Source organism: Hemicordylus capensis, chromosome 15, assembly GCF_027244095.1.
Source record: "Hemicordylus capensis ecotype Gifberg chromosome 15, rHemCap1.1.pri, whole genome shotgun sequence".
Lineage (NCBI taxonomy): Eukaryota > Metazoa > Chordata > Lepidosauria > Squamata > Cordylidae > Hemicordylus > Hemicordylus capensis.
This window is the reverse complement of record NC_069671.1, coordinates 20,099,402-20,114,557: the sequence shown is the minus strand read 5'-3', so window position 1 is coordinate 20,114,557 and position 15,156 is coordinate 20,099,402. Positions and strand designations below refer to the sequence as shown.

At 51.5% G+C, this 15,156-nt stretch overlaps 1 protein-coding gene across 3 annotated transcripts in view; it reads left to right on the top strand.

Annotated features, from left to right (window-relative positions):
• Positions 1 to 15,156, top strand: part of MYO1H (myosin IH) — a 35,379-nt gene that overhangs the window by 15,184 nt on the left and 5,039 nt on the right. For all 3 annotated transcript variants that reach the window (XM_053280422.1, XM_053280421.1, XM_053280423.1), the window contains exons 4-24: positions 416 to 614; positions 1,112 to 1,192; positions 1,591 to 1,770; positions 2,788 to 2,886; positions 4,539 to 4,652; positions 4,888 to 4,959; positions 5,052 to 5,171; positions 5,862 to 5,929; positions 6,802 to 6,907; positions 7,270 to 7,350; positions 7,461 to 7,552; positions 7,981 to 8,075; positions 9,006 to 9,052; positions 9,280 to 9,360; positions 10,315 to 10,420; positions 11,489 to 11,606; positions 11,945 to 12,058; positions 12,310 to 12,386; positions 12,736 to 12,804; positions 14,021 to 14,105; positions 14,427 to 14,586. In XM_053280422.1, the coding sequence (XP_053136397.1) occupies positions 416 to 614; positions 1,112 to 1,192; positions 1,591 to 1,770; positions 2,788 to 2,886; positions 4,539 to 4,652; positions 4,888 to 4,959; positions 5,052 to 5,171; positions 5,862 to 5,929; positions 6,802 to 6,907; positions 7,270 to 7,350; positions 7,461 to 7,552; positions 7,981 to 8,075; positions 9,006 to 9,052; positions 9,280 to 9,360; positions 10,315 to 10,420; positions 11,489 to 11,606; positions 11,945 to 12,058; positions 12,310 to 12,386; positions 12,736 to 12,804; positions 14,021 to 14,105; positions 14,427 to 14,586 (2,164 nt within the window). The remainder of the gene's footprint in view (positions 1 to 415; positions 615 to 1,111; positions 1,193 to 1,590; positions 1,771 to 2,787; positions 2,887 to 4,538; positions 4,653 to 4,887; positions 4,960 to 5,051; positions 5,172 to 5,861; positions 5,930 to 6,801; positions 6,908 to 7,269; positions 7,351 to 7,460; positions 7,553 to 7,980; positions 8,076 to 9,005; positions 9,053 to 9,279; positions 9,361 to 10,314; positions 10,421 to 11,488; positions 11,607 to 11,944; positions 12,059 to 12,309; positions 12,387 to 12,735; positions 12,805 to 14,020; positions 14,106 to 14,426; positions 14,587 to 15,156) is intronic.

Here is a 15,156-nt window from a genome sequence, read left to right as displayed (position 1 = left end):
CAACCCTTCAGTAACAAAATACAATGAACAGAACAGAAGGGCAGGCAAGCGAAAATATAATGTGTGTGTCATATGGGCGCAATGGCTTCCCCAAAAAGCCAGGCCAGAAGGCCAGCAGTGGGGCAGATATGCAGCCTTCTTGGGGAGTAGGGGAGCTCTTTGAAGCTGCCTCTATCCCGAGCCAGACGCTTGGAGCATCTAGCTGAATGGCTTGGCAGCAGAGAAGGGTCTTTCCCAGCCCGACTTTGAGATGCTGCTTGCCAGGGATTCACTGGGGACCTTGGGCATGCCAAGCAGGGACTTTGCGGCTGAGAGATGGCCCCTCTTCTGCACCCCCTAGGAGATTTAGCATAACCTGCAAACATGTGTGTGGTGCCCTTGCTGACGATGGGTGTGTGTGGCTCTTCTTCCCCAGCTATGCCATCGCTGACAATGCCTACCGAGACATGTGCACGGAGTACAACAACCACTTCATCCTAATCTCAGGGGAGAGCGGAGCTGGCAAAACCGAGGCCTCCAAGAAGATCCTGCAGTACTTTGCCGTGACTTGCACAACAACAGAGCAGCTGCAGATCGTCCGGGACCGCTTGCTCCTCTCCAATCCCGTTCTGGAGGTAAACCAAGCCCAGAGGCGGGAAGTGAGAGATGTTGGTGGTCCAGCCCGGCTCACTGTGGGATGCTTCTGAAGCCTCTCTCTCTCTCCAGCTTTCGCCCAGGGCTTGAGGTGGAGGTGGTGGTGGTGGTGGTTCAAAAGTGGAACCTTGCTTTGGGAAACAACATCCATGGTCCCATCCTCTTTCTAGCATGGAAACAAACAAACAAACAAAAAGAATAATACTGTGATCCATGTATCAAACACTCGGGAAACGCTGATTGCAATACTATTCAGATTTGGATTACAGATGCTGGAACAGAAAAGAGAAACGTTGCTTGTGGAAACTTTGCACTTGTCACTGGATGTTGAATGCTTGGCCAGAAGTTCTAAACAAAACCCAGTGAATGAATGAATTCACAGGAATGCAAAAAGTCAAAGTCAAAATTTTTCCTCAAAAGCAAGCATGATACAACAAAGGTGAATGCCTCTTTTGTTCCCTTGTGTGTTCATCTACAGGCTTTTGGGAATGCCAAAACTCTCCGTAATGACAACTCGAGCAGGTTTGGGAAGTACATGGACATCCAGTTTGATTTTAAGGTAAAGCAGAGCTCCTGCTTCAGTACCCGAAACAAGAGAGAGTTTTAATTTGGAGTACGGAGACATTCACTGCTCACCTGACTCAGGCATCATTGTTGAGAGATTGAGGGTTCTCAAACTTTGGTCCCTAAAGTACCTGGGACTACAGTTCCCATCATCCACAGCCACAATGTCCGTTTGGAGTTGTTGTCCAACATCCTTTAGGGACCAAGGTCTGAGAACCTCTGCCTTATACGGTGACCTTGATGGAGGTCTTCTTCCCCAGTCCTTCTGCCCAGACCTGTTAGCTAGATGGGAAGCACAGACTTTGCCACTGGATTGCTTCAGAGCTCTTGGGTCTGCATCCCCCTTGCTGGAGAGGAGCTCTTCACACCCCCTCTTTTTGGTTCTCTTGGCAGGGAGCTCCCGTTGGCGGGCACATCCTCAGCTACCTGATCGAGAAATCCCGCGTCGTCCACCAGAACCCTGGGGAGCGCAATTTCCACATCTTCTACCAGTTACTGGAGGGTGGGGAAGAAGACCTGCTTCGTGGACTTGGCCTGGAGCGCGACCCCCAGAAGTACATGTACCTAATACAGGTTGTGTGGTGGACCAGTTCTGTTGCTCCATTCCCTAAGCCAGCATTTCTTGGGCTGTACGACCACCTTAAGTGGCGCAGTGGGGAAATGTTTGACTAACAAGCAGAAGGTTGCCGGTTCGAATCCCCGCTGGTACTATATATCAGGCAGCAGCGATATAGGAAGGTGCTGAAAGGCATCATCTCATACTGTGTGGGAGGAGGCAACGGTCAACCCCTCCTGTATTCTACCAAAGACACCACAGGGCTCTGTGGGCACCCGGAGTCGAAATCGACTCGATGGCACACTTTACCTATACTTTAGGCAGCTGAAGCACACCAGTGTCTGAATTAAAGTTAGAGGCGCAGTTCATTTGTGCACCAAAAGGCTGGCTTGTCTAGTGCAGAAAGAATTTGCTGCCTGCAGAGGAGCATCCTCACCCCTGTTTCTGCAGGGGACGGCTAAGCTTTCTCCAAAGATTCTCTGTGGATTTCTGGCTTGACACTTGGGGAGTGAATTTGTTCCTCCCATAGCAAACTCACTGTTACAGTTATGTACACCTGTCCACAGCCCAAGAATGGCACTCCAGAGGGCTCATCCTGGTTTGGAAGAGGTCCAGCAGAGACACTGAGCCATCCCGATTCGTCCCCGAATGGGTCGAATTGCCTCTTAAGCTGATCTGTCCTGCTGGCCATCGCCACAGTCCAAGGCAGCGGGTTTCCTGAATTAATGATGTGTTGTGTAAAGTCATACTTCCTTTTGTCCTGAATCGGCTGCCAGTGGCGATCCTGACTGCTGGTGTTATGGGTGAGGGTGAAACTTCTCTCTCCACCATAAAACATTTTTGTGTCTCTCTTCCAGATTACAAAGCCCCAAATGTCTGCCTCTCCAAGGCACTTGGTTCCCCTCACCATCTTGTCCACACACGGGATGCTTGGAACTGGACTCGGGTCTCCCTGGTCCCAAGTCCGTCTTCTCCCCACTACACCACACTTCCTTGGCAAAGGGGTCTCATGCCTTTCCTGTTCCCCCCAACAGGGTGACTGTGCCAAAGTGGCATCCATTAACGACAGGAGTGACTGGAGAACTGTCCAGAAAGCCTTCGCAGTCATTGACTTTTCAGAGAGAAATACTGAGGTATAAACTGGAGGAGAGGGTGGGGTGGGTTTTTAAGTTTGGTTGGAAGGATAACAAACACGATTGATGGAAACTGGAAGCAACTCTTGCAAATGCCAGTCGTGCAGAACAGAACGGGTTGCCGTATGCAAGCTTCCCAAATCTGGGTGGCCTAATTTGCATATCATGCAAATTATGTAGCAGCTAATTTGCATTTTATTTATTTGACAGATTTGTATATTTCCCATCCTCCTCTGCCCTCCCATGTGATTGGATCCAGAGTAAAATCTGGGCAGTGCATTTGAAATCCGTGTAAATCTGGGTGGAATTTAGCAGCTGGGTGGAGGAGCCAAATTACCGGGGCTACCCTAAATTCTGAGGGACATGGCAACCCTATGTAGTGGGGGGTGGCTCTTGAAGCTCGAGGCAGAGGTGTCTCCCCCACAGAGCGACTTCTAAAGACTTCAGTTGGAGATGTTCAGATTGAACCTAGAACCTTATTCTAGTGCAACAGGGGATCTCTGACATGGGTCTCCAGATATTGCTGGACTCCAGCTCCCATTTTCCCCTGCTAAAATGGCCATTGTGGCAGGGAATGATGGGAGTTATAGTCCAACATAATCTGGGGACCCATGTTTTTAGATCCCTGTAATACCTCTTGGACTCTGCCACAGAGAGATGGCTCTCTTCCTCACCAGACATCTGTGGTAGAATGCAATCCTATGAATAGCTTCCTTGGGAGCAGAGTTCACTGAACTCAGCAGAACTTACTCCCAAGAAACCATGCCTAGTATCCATGCGCGGGCAGGGCCCTGTGCCTCCCAATGGACCTTGAAACCGACACGCTGCACTTGGTGTGTCCGAAGTCAAAGTATGCAACTTGGTGCAGGATCAAGTGGCTTAAGAATTTTCCATTTAAAATGAATTGGCAGCAAAGGTTAGTCCTTACAACTGTAAGGAAATGCTTTGGTAGTGGATTTCCTTGTCCCTCTTCCACATCTAGCAGAAGTGGGGGAGGGGAAAATGGTTATAAAAGTATAATGCACTTAATTTAAGATAACGTCGTCTTCATTATGAGCCCCACTGCCCACAGAGGTCGTCTGGAGCGGTCTGTCTCCAGTTGCCGCCAGCTCGGCTGTTGACCACACAGGGACGGGCCTTCTCGGTTGCTGCCCCAAGATGTGGAATGCGCTCCCTACTGAAATACGATCCTCCCCGTCTCTGACAATTTTTAAAAAGCATTTGAAAACCCACCTCCTCACCCAAGCTTTTTCAGCTTTTTAAATGTTTAGCTTTTAACCTGTTTGATTTTAAATTACCTAAATTGTTTTAAGTTTTTGTATATGCTTTTAACTTGTTTTTATGTTAACCGCTCAGATGAAAGTTTGGGGAGGTGTACAAAGCTGATAGATAGATAGATAGATAATGCACATAAGCAAAAGCATTCACACTTAAAAAAAAAAAAGCCTCGAGTACAGAATTTGAGTGTCCTTGGTGATGTATCTGGAATTCTGTGTGGTGTCTGGTGGTCTGCATGGATTGGAGTAGTATGTACCACAGCTTAGGGCGGTGGCTGGTCTGGAACAGCTCCTTGCTTAGCAGCCACTGTGTGTGTTGTGTTGTCTCACCGGTAATTCTTGGTTTAGCAACCCTGTTTCTCTCTTTGGCCACAGAACCTCTTTGGGGTCATTGCCAGTGTGCTGCACCTGGGGAACATCCAGTTTGAGGAGGACAGCAATGGCCACGCCATCATCACTAAAGGCACCCAGATCAAGTGGATCTCAAAGGTACCCAACTCGGGGGCCGTGGGAGCTTTTGTGACAACTTGGAGAAAATTTCCTGGAGTTGCTTACACTCCAGCCTTTTTCTCTGGACTTGCTGTCACTTGCACCTTGTGCAAGAATTCAGACAACATGGTTGCGGTTGAGTACTCCCTAAAACATGCAGCGTAGGCAGCAGAGGTCTCTGGGGTCCCCTTTCCATGACTGCTTAACAGGAGGTCTCTTTGGATTCTCTTTCTAGCTCTTGGGTGTCCACCTCTCCATCCTGCAAGAAGCTCTCACACACAGGAAAATCGAGGCCCGGTTTGAAGAGGTACAGCTCACACCTCCCGTCTGCAGAGATGGGCAACAGCCAGTTCGAAATGTCTCTCTGTGTGCAGTGGGTTTGTTTTTCTCTCTCCTCAGGTTTTAAGCCCGCTGAATGTCGACCTGGCCTTCTATGCTCGGGACGCCGTAGCCAAGGCAATATACGGGCGGACCTTTACTTGGCTGGTCAACAAAATCAATGGCTCTTTAGCAAACAAGGTGGGTGGTTCTTCAGTCCTTGGACACGAAGCTAGCTTAAAAACACAGTTGCCCCTTCTGTCTGCGACTGCCTCTAGAAGAGGCATGCCTCTGTCTGTCTGTCTTCCTCCTTTCACGTCTCTTCTCAAAACCCATCTTTCCATGAAGCTTTTGACACCCTTGGTCCCCTGGCATAAGCCCAGCATGTGCAATGGACGGGACTGTAACTCAGGAGCAGGGCATCTGCTGGGCATGCAGAAAGTCCTGGGTTCAGTCCCTGGCTGGCAGCATCTCCAGAGATGGCTCGGAGAGCTGCTGCCAGTCAGTGAGGACAATGCTGAGCCAGATGGAACAAGTGTCTGACTCTCAAGAAGACCGCTTCCTATGTAAACTCTAGATGGCAGGGGTGGGGGGAAGTGCACCAGAGACTAGATTCCCGTCTGCTCTGCTTCTTTGTACCCCACCTAACATCTCTCCTGCAAGATCAATATGGATTTTGTATCCTGCATAGTTTAGCTTGTATTCTCCAGCCTTGTTCTCTCTGTGTCTTGAGTTGTAACTGGGCCCTCATCAGTGTGAGTTGAAGAAGGGCATGCCCCAGGTGTGCTTCTGCTTGTGGGGTGCTGTGCAGGCAACCCCTCATCCACAGGCAGAAGGACCATGACGAGGCCCCTGGAGATGGCTGCACACTGACTGTGCTTTGCTTGATAGGACCTCACCAAGAAAATGGTGATTGGGCTACTGGATATTTATGGCTTCGAAGTCTTTGAAACAAACAGGTAAGTGGCGTTGGAAATCAAGCACTTAATGTGGTCAGGAAGCCTCAAGGTAGAGAGCGGTGGCTTTGGTTGGAAAGGGCCCCTTGACGGAGACAGCAGCTTCTTGCATAGACCTGACAGGTTTGCACACACTCCTGTGGCAGCAAGGCCTTGAAACAGGAACACACTTCTGCTGACTTGGCAATACTACAGATTGGCAAACCCACATCAGAGCCGCCCTGCCGGATCAGGCCCAAGGAGGCCCATCCAGTCCAGCATCCTGTTTCCCACAGTGGCCCACCAGATGCCTCTGGGGAGCCCACAGGCAAGAGCTGAAAGGGGCAGGCCCTCTCTCCTGCTGTTGCTCCCCTGCAGCTGGGATTCAGAGGCATCCTGCCTTGGAGGCTGGAGGTAGAAGGCAGGTATGTGTTTCTGGAGCCTTCAGCAACACTGTACAGATGCCTGACAAGTTTGCTAATGCTATAACCCTGCTAACTGGGCCAAGAGGCACCTTTTATGTGGTGATTCTCTTTATTGAGCAGGGGGAGAGCAACTGGCCCTCTCCACCCCCAGCACAACATCCCTCCAGTGGCTGTTGCTGGGGGTCTATCTTATGCTTCTTTTTTGATTGTGAGCCCTTTGGGGACAGGAGTCATCTTATTTGTTTATTATTTCTCCATGTTAAACCGCTTTGGAAATGTTTGTTGAAAAGTGGTATATAAATAGTTGTCATAATAAGCTTCTTGGCAAAAATAAGCAAACGCTATGGAGGAGTTGTGAATCCTGTAAGCCTGCACCTTTCAGGGTGTGCTATTGTGTTGAAATTGAGATGCCTCTCCACTACTGTGTGTGAGGCAAATGACTTGTTTCTGCTTTGGGGGATTTCCCCCAAGCTTTGAACAGTTCTGCATCAATTACTGCAATGAGAAGCTGCAGCAGCTGCTGCTGGAGATGACCTTGAAGGCAGAGCAAGAGGAGTACAAGCTGGAGGACATCGAGGTGAGCTGCCCGCACAGTGCCTTCCCCTCCTTGTGCCCGGCCCCGTCGGCAGCACCCACATGGACCACTGCCCTGCTCCTGCGAGAAGTGGAGCAGCTGCTTGCAAGCCACCAGCAACGCTCTCCGAGACTCTGGCTCATGGTGGCCCACTTCTAGGGGCTCCAGTATCCCTCCAACATCCTCCCTAAGCTTCAGCCTGAAATTGCTCAAAGGGCTGGTGGCCGTAGCCCAGTTCCCAAGGGAGCCCCTTACGCACTCAGACCAAAGGGATCGGCAGGGGTGTGTGTGTGTGTGTGTGTGTGTGTGTGTGTGAGTGAGATCTCACTGCCAACCCCCCGTTCCTCTTGTGCTTTGGATTCCAGTGGGAGCCAATTCCATATTTCAACAACAAGATCATATGTGACCTTGTGGAAGAGAAACACAAAGGGATCATTTCCATACTGGTAAGAGTGGGGGGAATTTGGGGCTCCTTCGCCACAGGGTGTTGGCTGGCTTAAGAGCAGCTGCTGGCACGGTTTCTCCTCTCCCCCCTGCTTCCCTCCCCCCCCTTCAGGATGAAGAATGTTTGCGGCCTGGAGAAGCAACGGACTTGAGTTTTCTGGAAAAGTTGGAGGAGAAAGTAGGAACCCATGCCCACATCCTGACGTATGCACCTATGATCCATAATCTCCCTGGAGAAGACCTTTCCCCCAAGACCGCCCCCCCCACAAGTGGAGGTCCTGTGGATGCTTTTGGGCCAAGCTGTACTTAATAGCTTCCACCCAGCCGCAATTGTGTTTGGCCCTGACTGAGATGCTAGTCACAGAGGTGTGGAGTGGGAAGGTACCCTGGAGGCCACCTAGACTCGCCCAACCCTCTGCTCAGTGCAGGAATCTCTGGCAGCATCCCTGACGGATGGCTGCCTGGCCTCCATCTGAAAACCCCTGCAGGATTGCCGTCCGCTGTGAGGCAAAATGCCCAGCAGCCCTTTGTGTGGCTGCATTAATATTGGCCAATGACCAAAATAAACGTATTTATCTTCTAGCCCCAGAAGCTAAACCAAAAGGCTCAGTGCTCTTTATTTCTGTCCCTAGCCGGAAGCTTGCGGACCAGAAGACACGGAAATCCATTGACTGGATGGATTTCCGTCTCCTCCATTATGCCGGGGAAGTGACGTATTGCACCGTAGGTGAGCGAGTGCTGCTTCCTTGGGTTTCAGCTCGGGGGAGCCACATACTACACTCCTAAGGTGTGGAATCAGACCAAGCTCAGGCGAGAGTCTCCAAACTGACCCAGCAGAGCCTGCAGCCTCCCGCCTGGTCCTTGTGCCACTGTTGGAGCCCTTATTTTGGGGGAGCGACCCCTAAGCCAGGCTGAGAATACTCCGCTTTGAAGAACACAATTCTGAATTCTAGAATCAGTAGCTTCCCCTTCTCTGGCAGCACTTTGGGGTCCAGCAGTCGGAGTTGGGAGGTCTGAGCCCCATCGTTTTGGCAGAGTTTTGTCAGCAGGGGTGCCATTAGGGGCTGAGCAATGGGGCCTGGGTCCCCAGTTAGTGGCTCAGAGCCCCAAATCACATCACCCACTTCCTTCTCAAATGAGGGGTGGGAGGTCCCGGCTGCTGCTGCTGCTACAGCAGCAACAATGGCTTCTTGCCTCTGTTTCCCCCTCCCCAAAGGGTGCCATGCCGGTGGGGGGAGCAAAATAGACACGCTAGACCCCCTGCATTGGGGTCCCCAGTGCAGCACTTTTCTCGTTCAGTTTCCCTTTGGAGAGGAGTCAGATGTAGTGGTTCTCTGGGGTGGGGGGGCCAGGACTGAGTTGTGTGTCCAAAGCAGGGCTGTGGGCTGGGCCCTGGATCTCGTAAGCGCCTCGCAATGCCCCTGTCCATAAGAGTCCATTTGTAGTCATAAAAAGCACAAGAGAGATCATGCTTAAGAGTAGAACCGTGTGCAGATCACTGCAATCGGGGATCATTTGTCTTTAAAATGTGCATCCTACCTTGATCTTAAAAAGAAGAAAAAAAGGAAAAAGATAACTCAGCGATGAAGTCGTTCTTGTTACTTCTGTTCTGTTTTTCTCAGTGTGTGTTCTGAACTTTATTCCCCCCCCCCCCCAGGATTTTTGGAGAAAAATAACGATCTTCTCTACAGGAACCTTAAAGAGGTAAAAAGTGGCATCTGTGTATGCTCCCAGGGTCTGGGCTTGTTTCTTATGGAACCCGACACTGGCTGGCCCTGCAAATGCAAAGTGTGATGAGAGCAAAGGCAGGAGCAGAGGTGGAAGCACAGGAGGAGGAAGAGGAGGAGGAGGAAGGGCTTTTTGGAGAAGGAGGGTGCGAAACGTGGCCCACTCTGGACCTGACCGTTGCCGTGTCTTCCTTCCACTTAAAGGTGCTGTGCAAGTCCAAAAATGGCATCCTTAGGGAATGTTTCCATCTGTCAGAACTGGACAACCGGAGGCGGCCGGAGACGGTGAGTTGCATCTCCTAATGAGACAGAGTTGAGATTTAGGGGCTGGAATTCTGAAATGGATTGGCCAGATTCAAATATCAAGCTAGGCGGGGCCTTGATATTTTAAGGGGAAGTCTTTCATCAGAGGGGCCCGTGCTGGTTCTGACCAGAGGGCGGCCCAGGTACTCCTAGGGACACAGGAAGCTGCCTCCTACTGAGTCAGACCATCTAGCTCATTATCGTCTACCCTGACCGGCAGCAGCTTTCCTGGGTTCCAGGCAGGAGTCTCTCCAAGTCCTACCTGGAAATGCTGCTGCCAGGGAGTGAACCTGGGCCCTGCTGTGTGCCAGGCAGATACCACTGAGCTGGGGCCCCCATCCCCCTCCAAGGGAAATCTCTTAAAGCACTCGCATGTATTCACCCCTCCAAATGCAAACCAGGGCAGACCCTGCTTTTCAAAGGGGACAATTAGTGCTCACTACTGCAGTACTAGTACTATTGATTATTCCCGCAGTGGCCCGCTAGATTCTTCCAGAAGGTCCATGTGCAGGGCATGAAAGCAACAGCACTTCCTCCTTGTTGCCCCCACATATTTGGTGGTATACTGCCTCTGGACATGGAGGCTCCAGAGGCATCATGGCGACTAGCTGTTGGCTTACCTCTCCTTCTCTGTGAATTTGCTCATCCCCTTCTTAAGCTATCTGGACCAGCAGCAAGTCCAGTCTTCTCTCTGAACTTTCTCCACTCTCTGTCGCTCTCCCTTAACAACAAGCTCTCAAATGCCTGAGCCTTTCCTCCTGGGGAAGAGGCCTGAACCCTTTGGACAGCTTGGCTGCTCTCTTGTGCACCTCTTCCAGCTCTGCAACCTCCTCTTTGTGAGGGCAGCATGGTTTTCTTTTTCAAATGGGGGGTGTACCCCTGCCCTCCAACCTTGCTTTCTGCATTGGTGCTGACGGAGGCGTTTGGCCCTTGCAGGTGGCCACCCAGTTCAAAAACAGCCTGGCCAGCTTGATTGAGATCCTCATGTCCAAAGAGCCTTCCTACATCCGGTGCATCAAGCCCAACGATGACAAGGCGCCCGGTAAGGACACCCCAGGGACCTCGGCTGTGCAGGGCCTGGGGATGGCTTTGGCTTCCTACAGCTGGGTGGTGGTAGAGATGGCTTCTGGGGTCCCCAAAGTCTGTGCTTCCTTGCAAAGAAAAGCCACCATGTTTTTGACCCTTGCACTAGCCCCCAATCCATTTCCAGGCCCAGTTCTCAAAGTGCTGTGTCCCACTTTTAAAGCCCCAAGCGACTGGGGGCCCAGCTGCCTGAGAGAGTGCCTTGTCGCATATGTCCCTCCTGGACCTTGAGATCCTCTTCACAGCTCCAAGTACCCCCACCAAATGGGGTGAGGTGGGTAGCTACGAGGGAGGGGGGGTGCTTTTTGGCAGTGGCCCCCCTTTTGTGGAGTGGCCTCCCCAGGGAGGCTCACCTGGCACCATTGCTTCATTACTTTAGACACCATGGGAAGCCCTCTCCATTCACCCAGACATTCTAAAACAGGTTTTTAAAATGATCTTTTTTTTGTCTTTTGTGTGTGTGCGTGCATGCAATTTTTGTTTCTTTGTGAACCGCCCAAGAACAACTGGTTATGGGGTGACCAACAAATAATTTTTTATTATTAATTATTATTATTATTATTATTATTTTAATTTTAATTTGTCGGCCGCCCCATAACAAATTTTATTTTGTTGTATTGAGTCATTTTTGTCTTTACTTTGTGAACCGCCCAAGAACAAACACACTTTAAAATAGTTTTTAGTCCATTGATGATGACTCATAATCATCCAAGTTGTAGTCCAACATCATCTGGGGACCCAAAGCTGGGATTCTAGACAAGTAAGAGAGGCAGTTCGATCTCGTATGATTCTGGGAGTGTAACAGCGTTGCACCTGAGGATGCAGATCTTGGGATTGGGATGTAATTAGCCAGGGAAAGGGAGGCAGGCTCCAAACGGGGACTGGGGCTGGTATCTGGCTGCGTTTTCCGACCTAGCCACCCACTTCCCTAGCCTGTGGGTTGAACTGTCATCTGGGTTGCCCTGTTTGCATCCTCCTCCCCAGTAGCCACGGTCTTGGAGCTGATGTGCCGTCTTCTCTCCCGCAGACAAATTTGACAACTCCTTGATAAAGCACCAGGTGAAGTACCTGGGGTTGATGGAGCACCTGCGAGTGAGGCGGGCCGGTTTTGCTTACCGCCGGAAGTACGAGCATTTCCTCCAAAGGTAAACCTCACACACTTGCTGTGTTGGGGCTGGATCAGGGCCAGTTCTCCCTCTGCTAGACAGCAGAGTCTCACCACTTTAAAAGGCGCTGCTCTGGCAACTTCCTTGTAAGGAAAGGCCCCTTTCCAACTCTCTGGCCATCTCAGTTGCCCTGTTCCACATCGTTTCCACTCTGCACTATCCTCCTTGAGACAGGGTGGCTGGAACTGTGTGTGCAACATTCAGGCTTGGATTGTTGCAAATAGAACGAGTTTGCAAAGGCTGCCCTCGAAACGAACTCCTTCTGGGTGTCATGGCCTGGCTGGTCACGGGTTTCTCTTGCCCTGGTTGTTTCCTAGGTACAAGTCGTTGTGCCCAGCGACCTGGCCTCACTGGCGTGGCTCGCCTGCGGTGGGAGTGGAGAAGCTGGTCAAGCATATCGGCTACAAGCCTGAAGAGTATAAACTGGGGAGGTAAATCCCAGGGTTGGTCCTTGGGGCCAGTTCCCACAACCGCTCCCAGTCCAGTTTTGGGGCCGTGAACCAAAGCCCTGAGTTCTGGCTGTGGGGGCCACCAAGTTGTGAGTCAACCAGATTCAAGAGAGAACAGGGAAGAAGGTGTGCTTTGTTTTCAGTCAGGAACCCCCTCTCAGTTTCCAGGGCAAGGGTGGGCAGTGTGACCAAAGCTTGGGTCCCTGTTCCCTACAGTGTTTTCTTCTGTTTAGGACCAAACTCTTCATTCGTTTCCCAAGAACCCTGTTCGCCACTGAGGATGCCTTTGAATACAGGAAGCATCTGCTAAGTATGCAATGTGGCTGCCTATGAACTCAGATTTGGGGGCCTCTTTTCTGTCGGAATGTTGTGGCCGTTTCCTTTTCTGTGGCTGCTTCAGGTGGCTTCTGAAGGCGTTTCTCTTTGACTCTGTAGGGAGATCTGAGGGCTGGTGCATCAAGTTGTAGTCCAACATTATCTGGGGACCCAGGCTTACACCTGCCTTAAAGGCTTTCCTTTTGGATGGCGAGTTACATAGAATCTCCTCCTGGGTACAAAAGTGGTCAGGGCTGTTGCTGTTGCTGAATTGCTTCAAACAAGTCTTTAAACGGAGGCTTTCTAACAATACATTTGGAGAAACAAGTTTGTTTTACTTCCAGTTGCCAGAATACAAGCCAAATACAAAGGATGCATCGGGAAGCGAGAATTCCAGAAAATGAGGAGAGCTGGTATGTGCTTGTTGGGATCCCAAAGGGAGCTTGCTCAGAGCTGGAACTCAGTTTTGCAGATACTCAGATTTGCTGGAATCAGTATCCAAAGTGTCGTCTTGTACATGGATGGAGGCTTTTTATTCCCATGTTTCTATCATGCCTTTTGCAAACTAAATTTCAAGCCTTCATAAATTCTGGAAACGGCGAGTCTTAACTCTAACTCAGTCAATACTTTGTACCCCACCCGCACCCCGGCCCAATTGACTATTGACTGATACAGTCCTCGGATTAGAGCATGCATGTTTCTCTAAGAAAATCAGGGATGTGGGAATGTTTGGGCTCTTCTCTCTGTGACGGATTGCAATGCTCGTCTAACTCTCCAAACGGGTTTTGGTTTTGGGTTAATGTTCAGCTGGGCTCTACTGTGCACGAGTGGAGAGGCCATGGTGCGTACAAAGCAGACGAGAGGCCCCGCTCTGCTTGCAGACGGTCCCAGGTTCAATCCCTGGCATCTGCAGGTGGAGCTGGGGGAAGACCCTTCTCGGTCTGAAACCCAAAGAGCCAGCCGCGACGTCTACACCATCCGGGGGTGGTTCTCCAACTTGAGTCCCCAGAGGTTGGTCGTTGTGGCTGGAGGTTGGGAATTGGGAGCTGTAGCCCAACAACATCAAGTCTGTGACCCCCCCCCCCAGGTGTAAATAACACTGAGCTCTGGATGACCCAATCCTCGGAAGGCAGCTGCTTGGCCAGTCCCTGCTGCACCACCATCGCCCTCTGCTGGCCAGTTATTGGCCCTGACTTGATGCCGCTCTTAGATACGCTAGGGTAGTGTGGTGGGTTTCTTCCAAACCGCACTCCAGGGAACCCTGTGCGCGCTGTGGGAACCGATCCAGGGGCCCCTCTGTGCCAACGCCAGTTCAGGAGCACAGCCGTCTCCTCTCAAAGGTGGCCCGTGTACCTCCTGCAGACCCCTCCCCGGAATGTGCAGCTGGAGCTTGTGGGTGTTAGTAGCTTCCATCTGGCTTAAGGAGGGAGGTTGACTTCCACTCCTGCCGTGGTTGGTTTGCAGACATGACCAGCTCCTACAGGGAGCGGAAGGCGGAAGCCAAGCCCCCACGCCCTGCTCTTCAGCGAGCCGCCTCCTGCTGCCCGGAGGGTCCCTGCCCCTTCCACCTTGCTTGGCCGTTGAGCAAGAGGGGGGACCCTGGCAGTGTGGCCTCTGTCTCCCTTGCAGCCATCAAGCTGGAGGCCTGCTGGAGAGGGGTCCTGGCACGCAAGCTGGCCAAGAGGAGGATGTGGGCAGCGCAGACCATCCGGAAGTAAGTTGGGTGCGGTCAGGTGCTCCTTCTTGCTGCCCCGTCAGCACGCTGTTGGGGGGCCCGCTGGATCGGGGCAGATGGGATAGCTGCTGCTCCAAACATACTCTGGAGTCCTTGCAGTCGCACCGAGAAGCTTCGTACAAGGAGTAAGTAGGGTGTGCTTGTGTGTGCTCTCGACAGTAGAGAACACACAAATGATGGCGGAGGGCACAGTGGGACCCCCAGCCCAGCTGTAGCCCTCCTCCTCCTGTGGAGTGCCTGGCCTGCTGTGATGAAGCCAGGCGGCCTGCTTGCGTCTTGGGTTTCTCCCCCTTTCTATAGGTACATAAAAAGCTTCATCAACCGAAAAGACCCCCTGAACCCCGAGAACAAGGATTTCGTGAGGCTTGTGAGGTGCAACTACCTCACGAAACTCAGGGACTATGTTCCAAAAAATGTCTTGGATAAGACCTGGCTGAAGCCTCCGGAGCTCTTGGTAGAGGTGAGAACTGAGGGAGTTGATTCAGGTTAATGGATTCGGGCAGTTTCCCTCCACTTGAGGGCAGGTTAAAAAAACTGTATATGAACATAGGAAGCTGCCTTGTACTGAGCCAGACCCTTGGTCTATCTAGCTCCGTGTTGTCTTCACAGACTGGCAGCGGCTTCTCCAAGGTTGCAGGCAGGAGTCCCTCTGAGCCCTATCTTGGAGATGCTGCCAGGGAGGGAACTTGGGACATTCTGCAGGCAGGCAGGCAGGTGCTTTCCCACTCAGCAATGGCCCTTCCCCTAAGGAGAAGATCTTCCAGTGCTCACACATGGTCTCCCATCCAAATATACCTGGGATGGACCCTGCTTAGCAAAGAGGACAAGTCATGCTTGCTACCACAAAACCAGCTGCCGTAGCCAGAATCAGACCATTTGTCCATCTTGCCTAGTACTGTCATCTCTGACTGACAGCTGCTCTCCCAGATCTTCCTGGACCCTGTTACCAGAGATCCTTTTAACTGAAGATGCTGCCAGCGTGGGAACTTCTGCTCTGTTTGGCCTAAGGCCAGATCTGTTCCCATGCCAC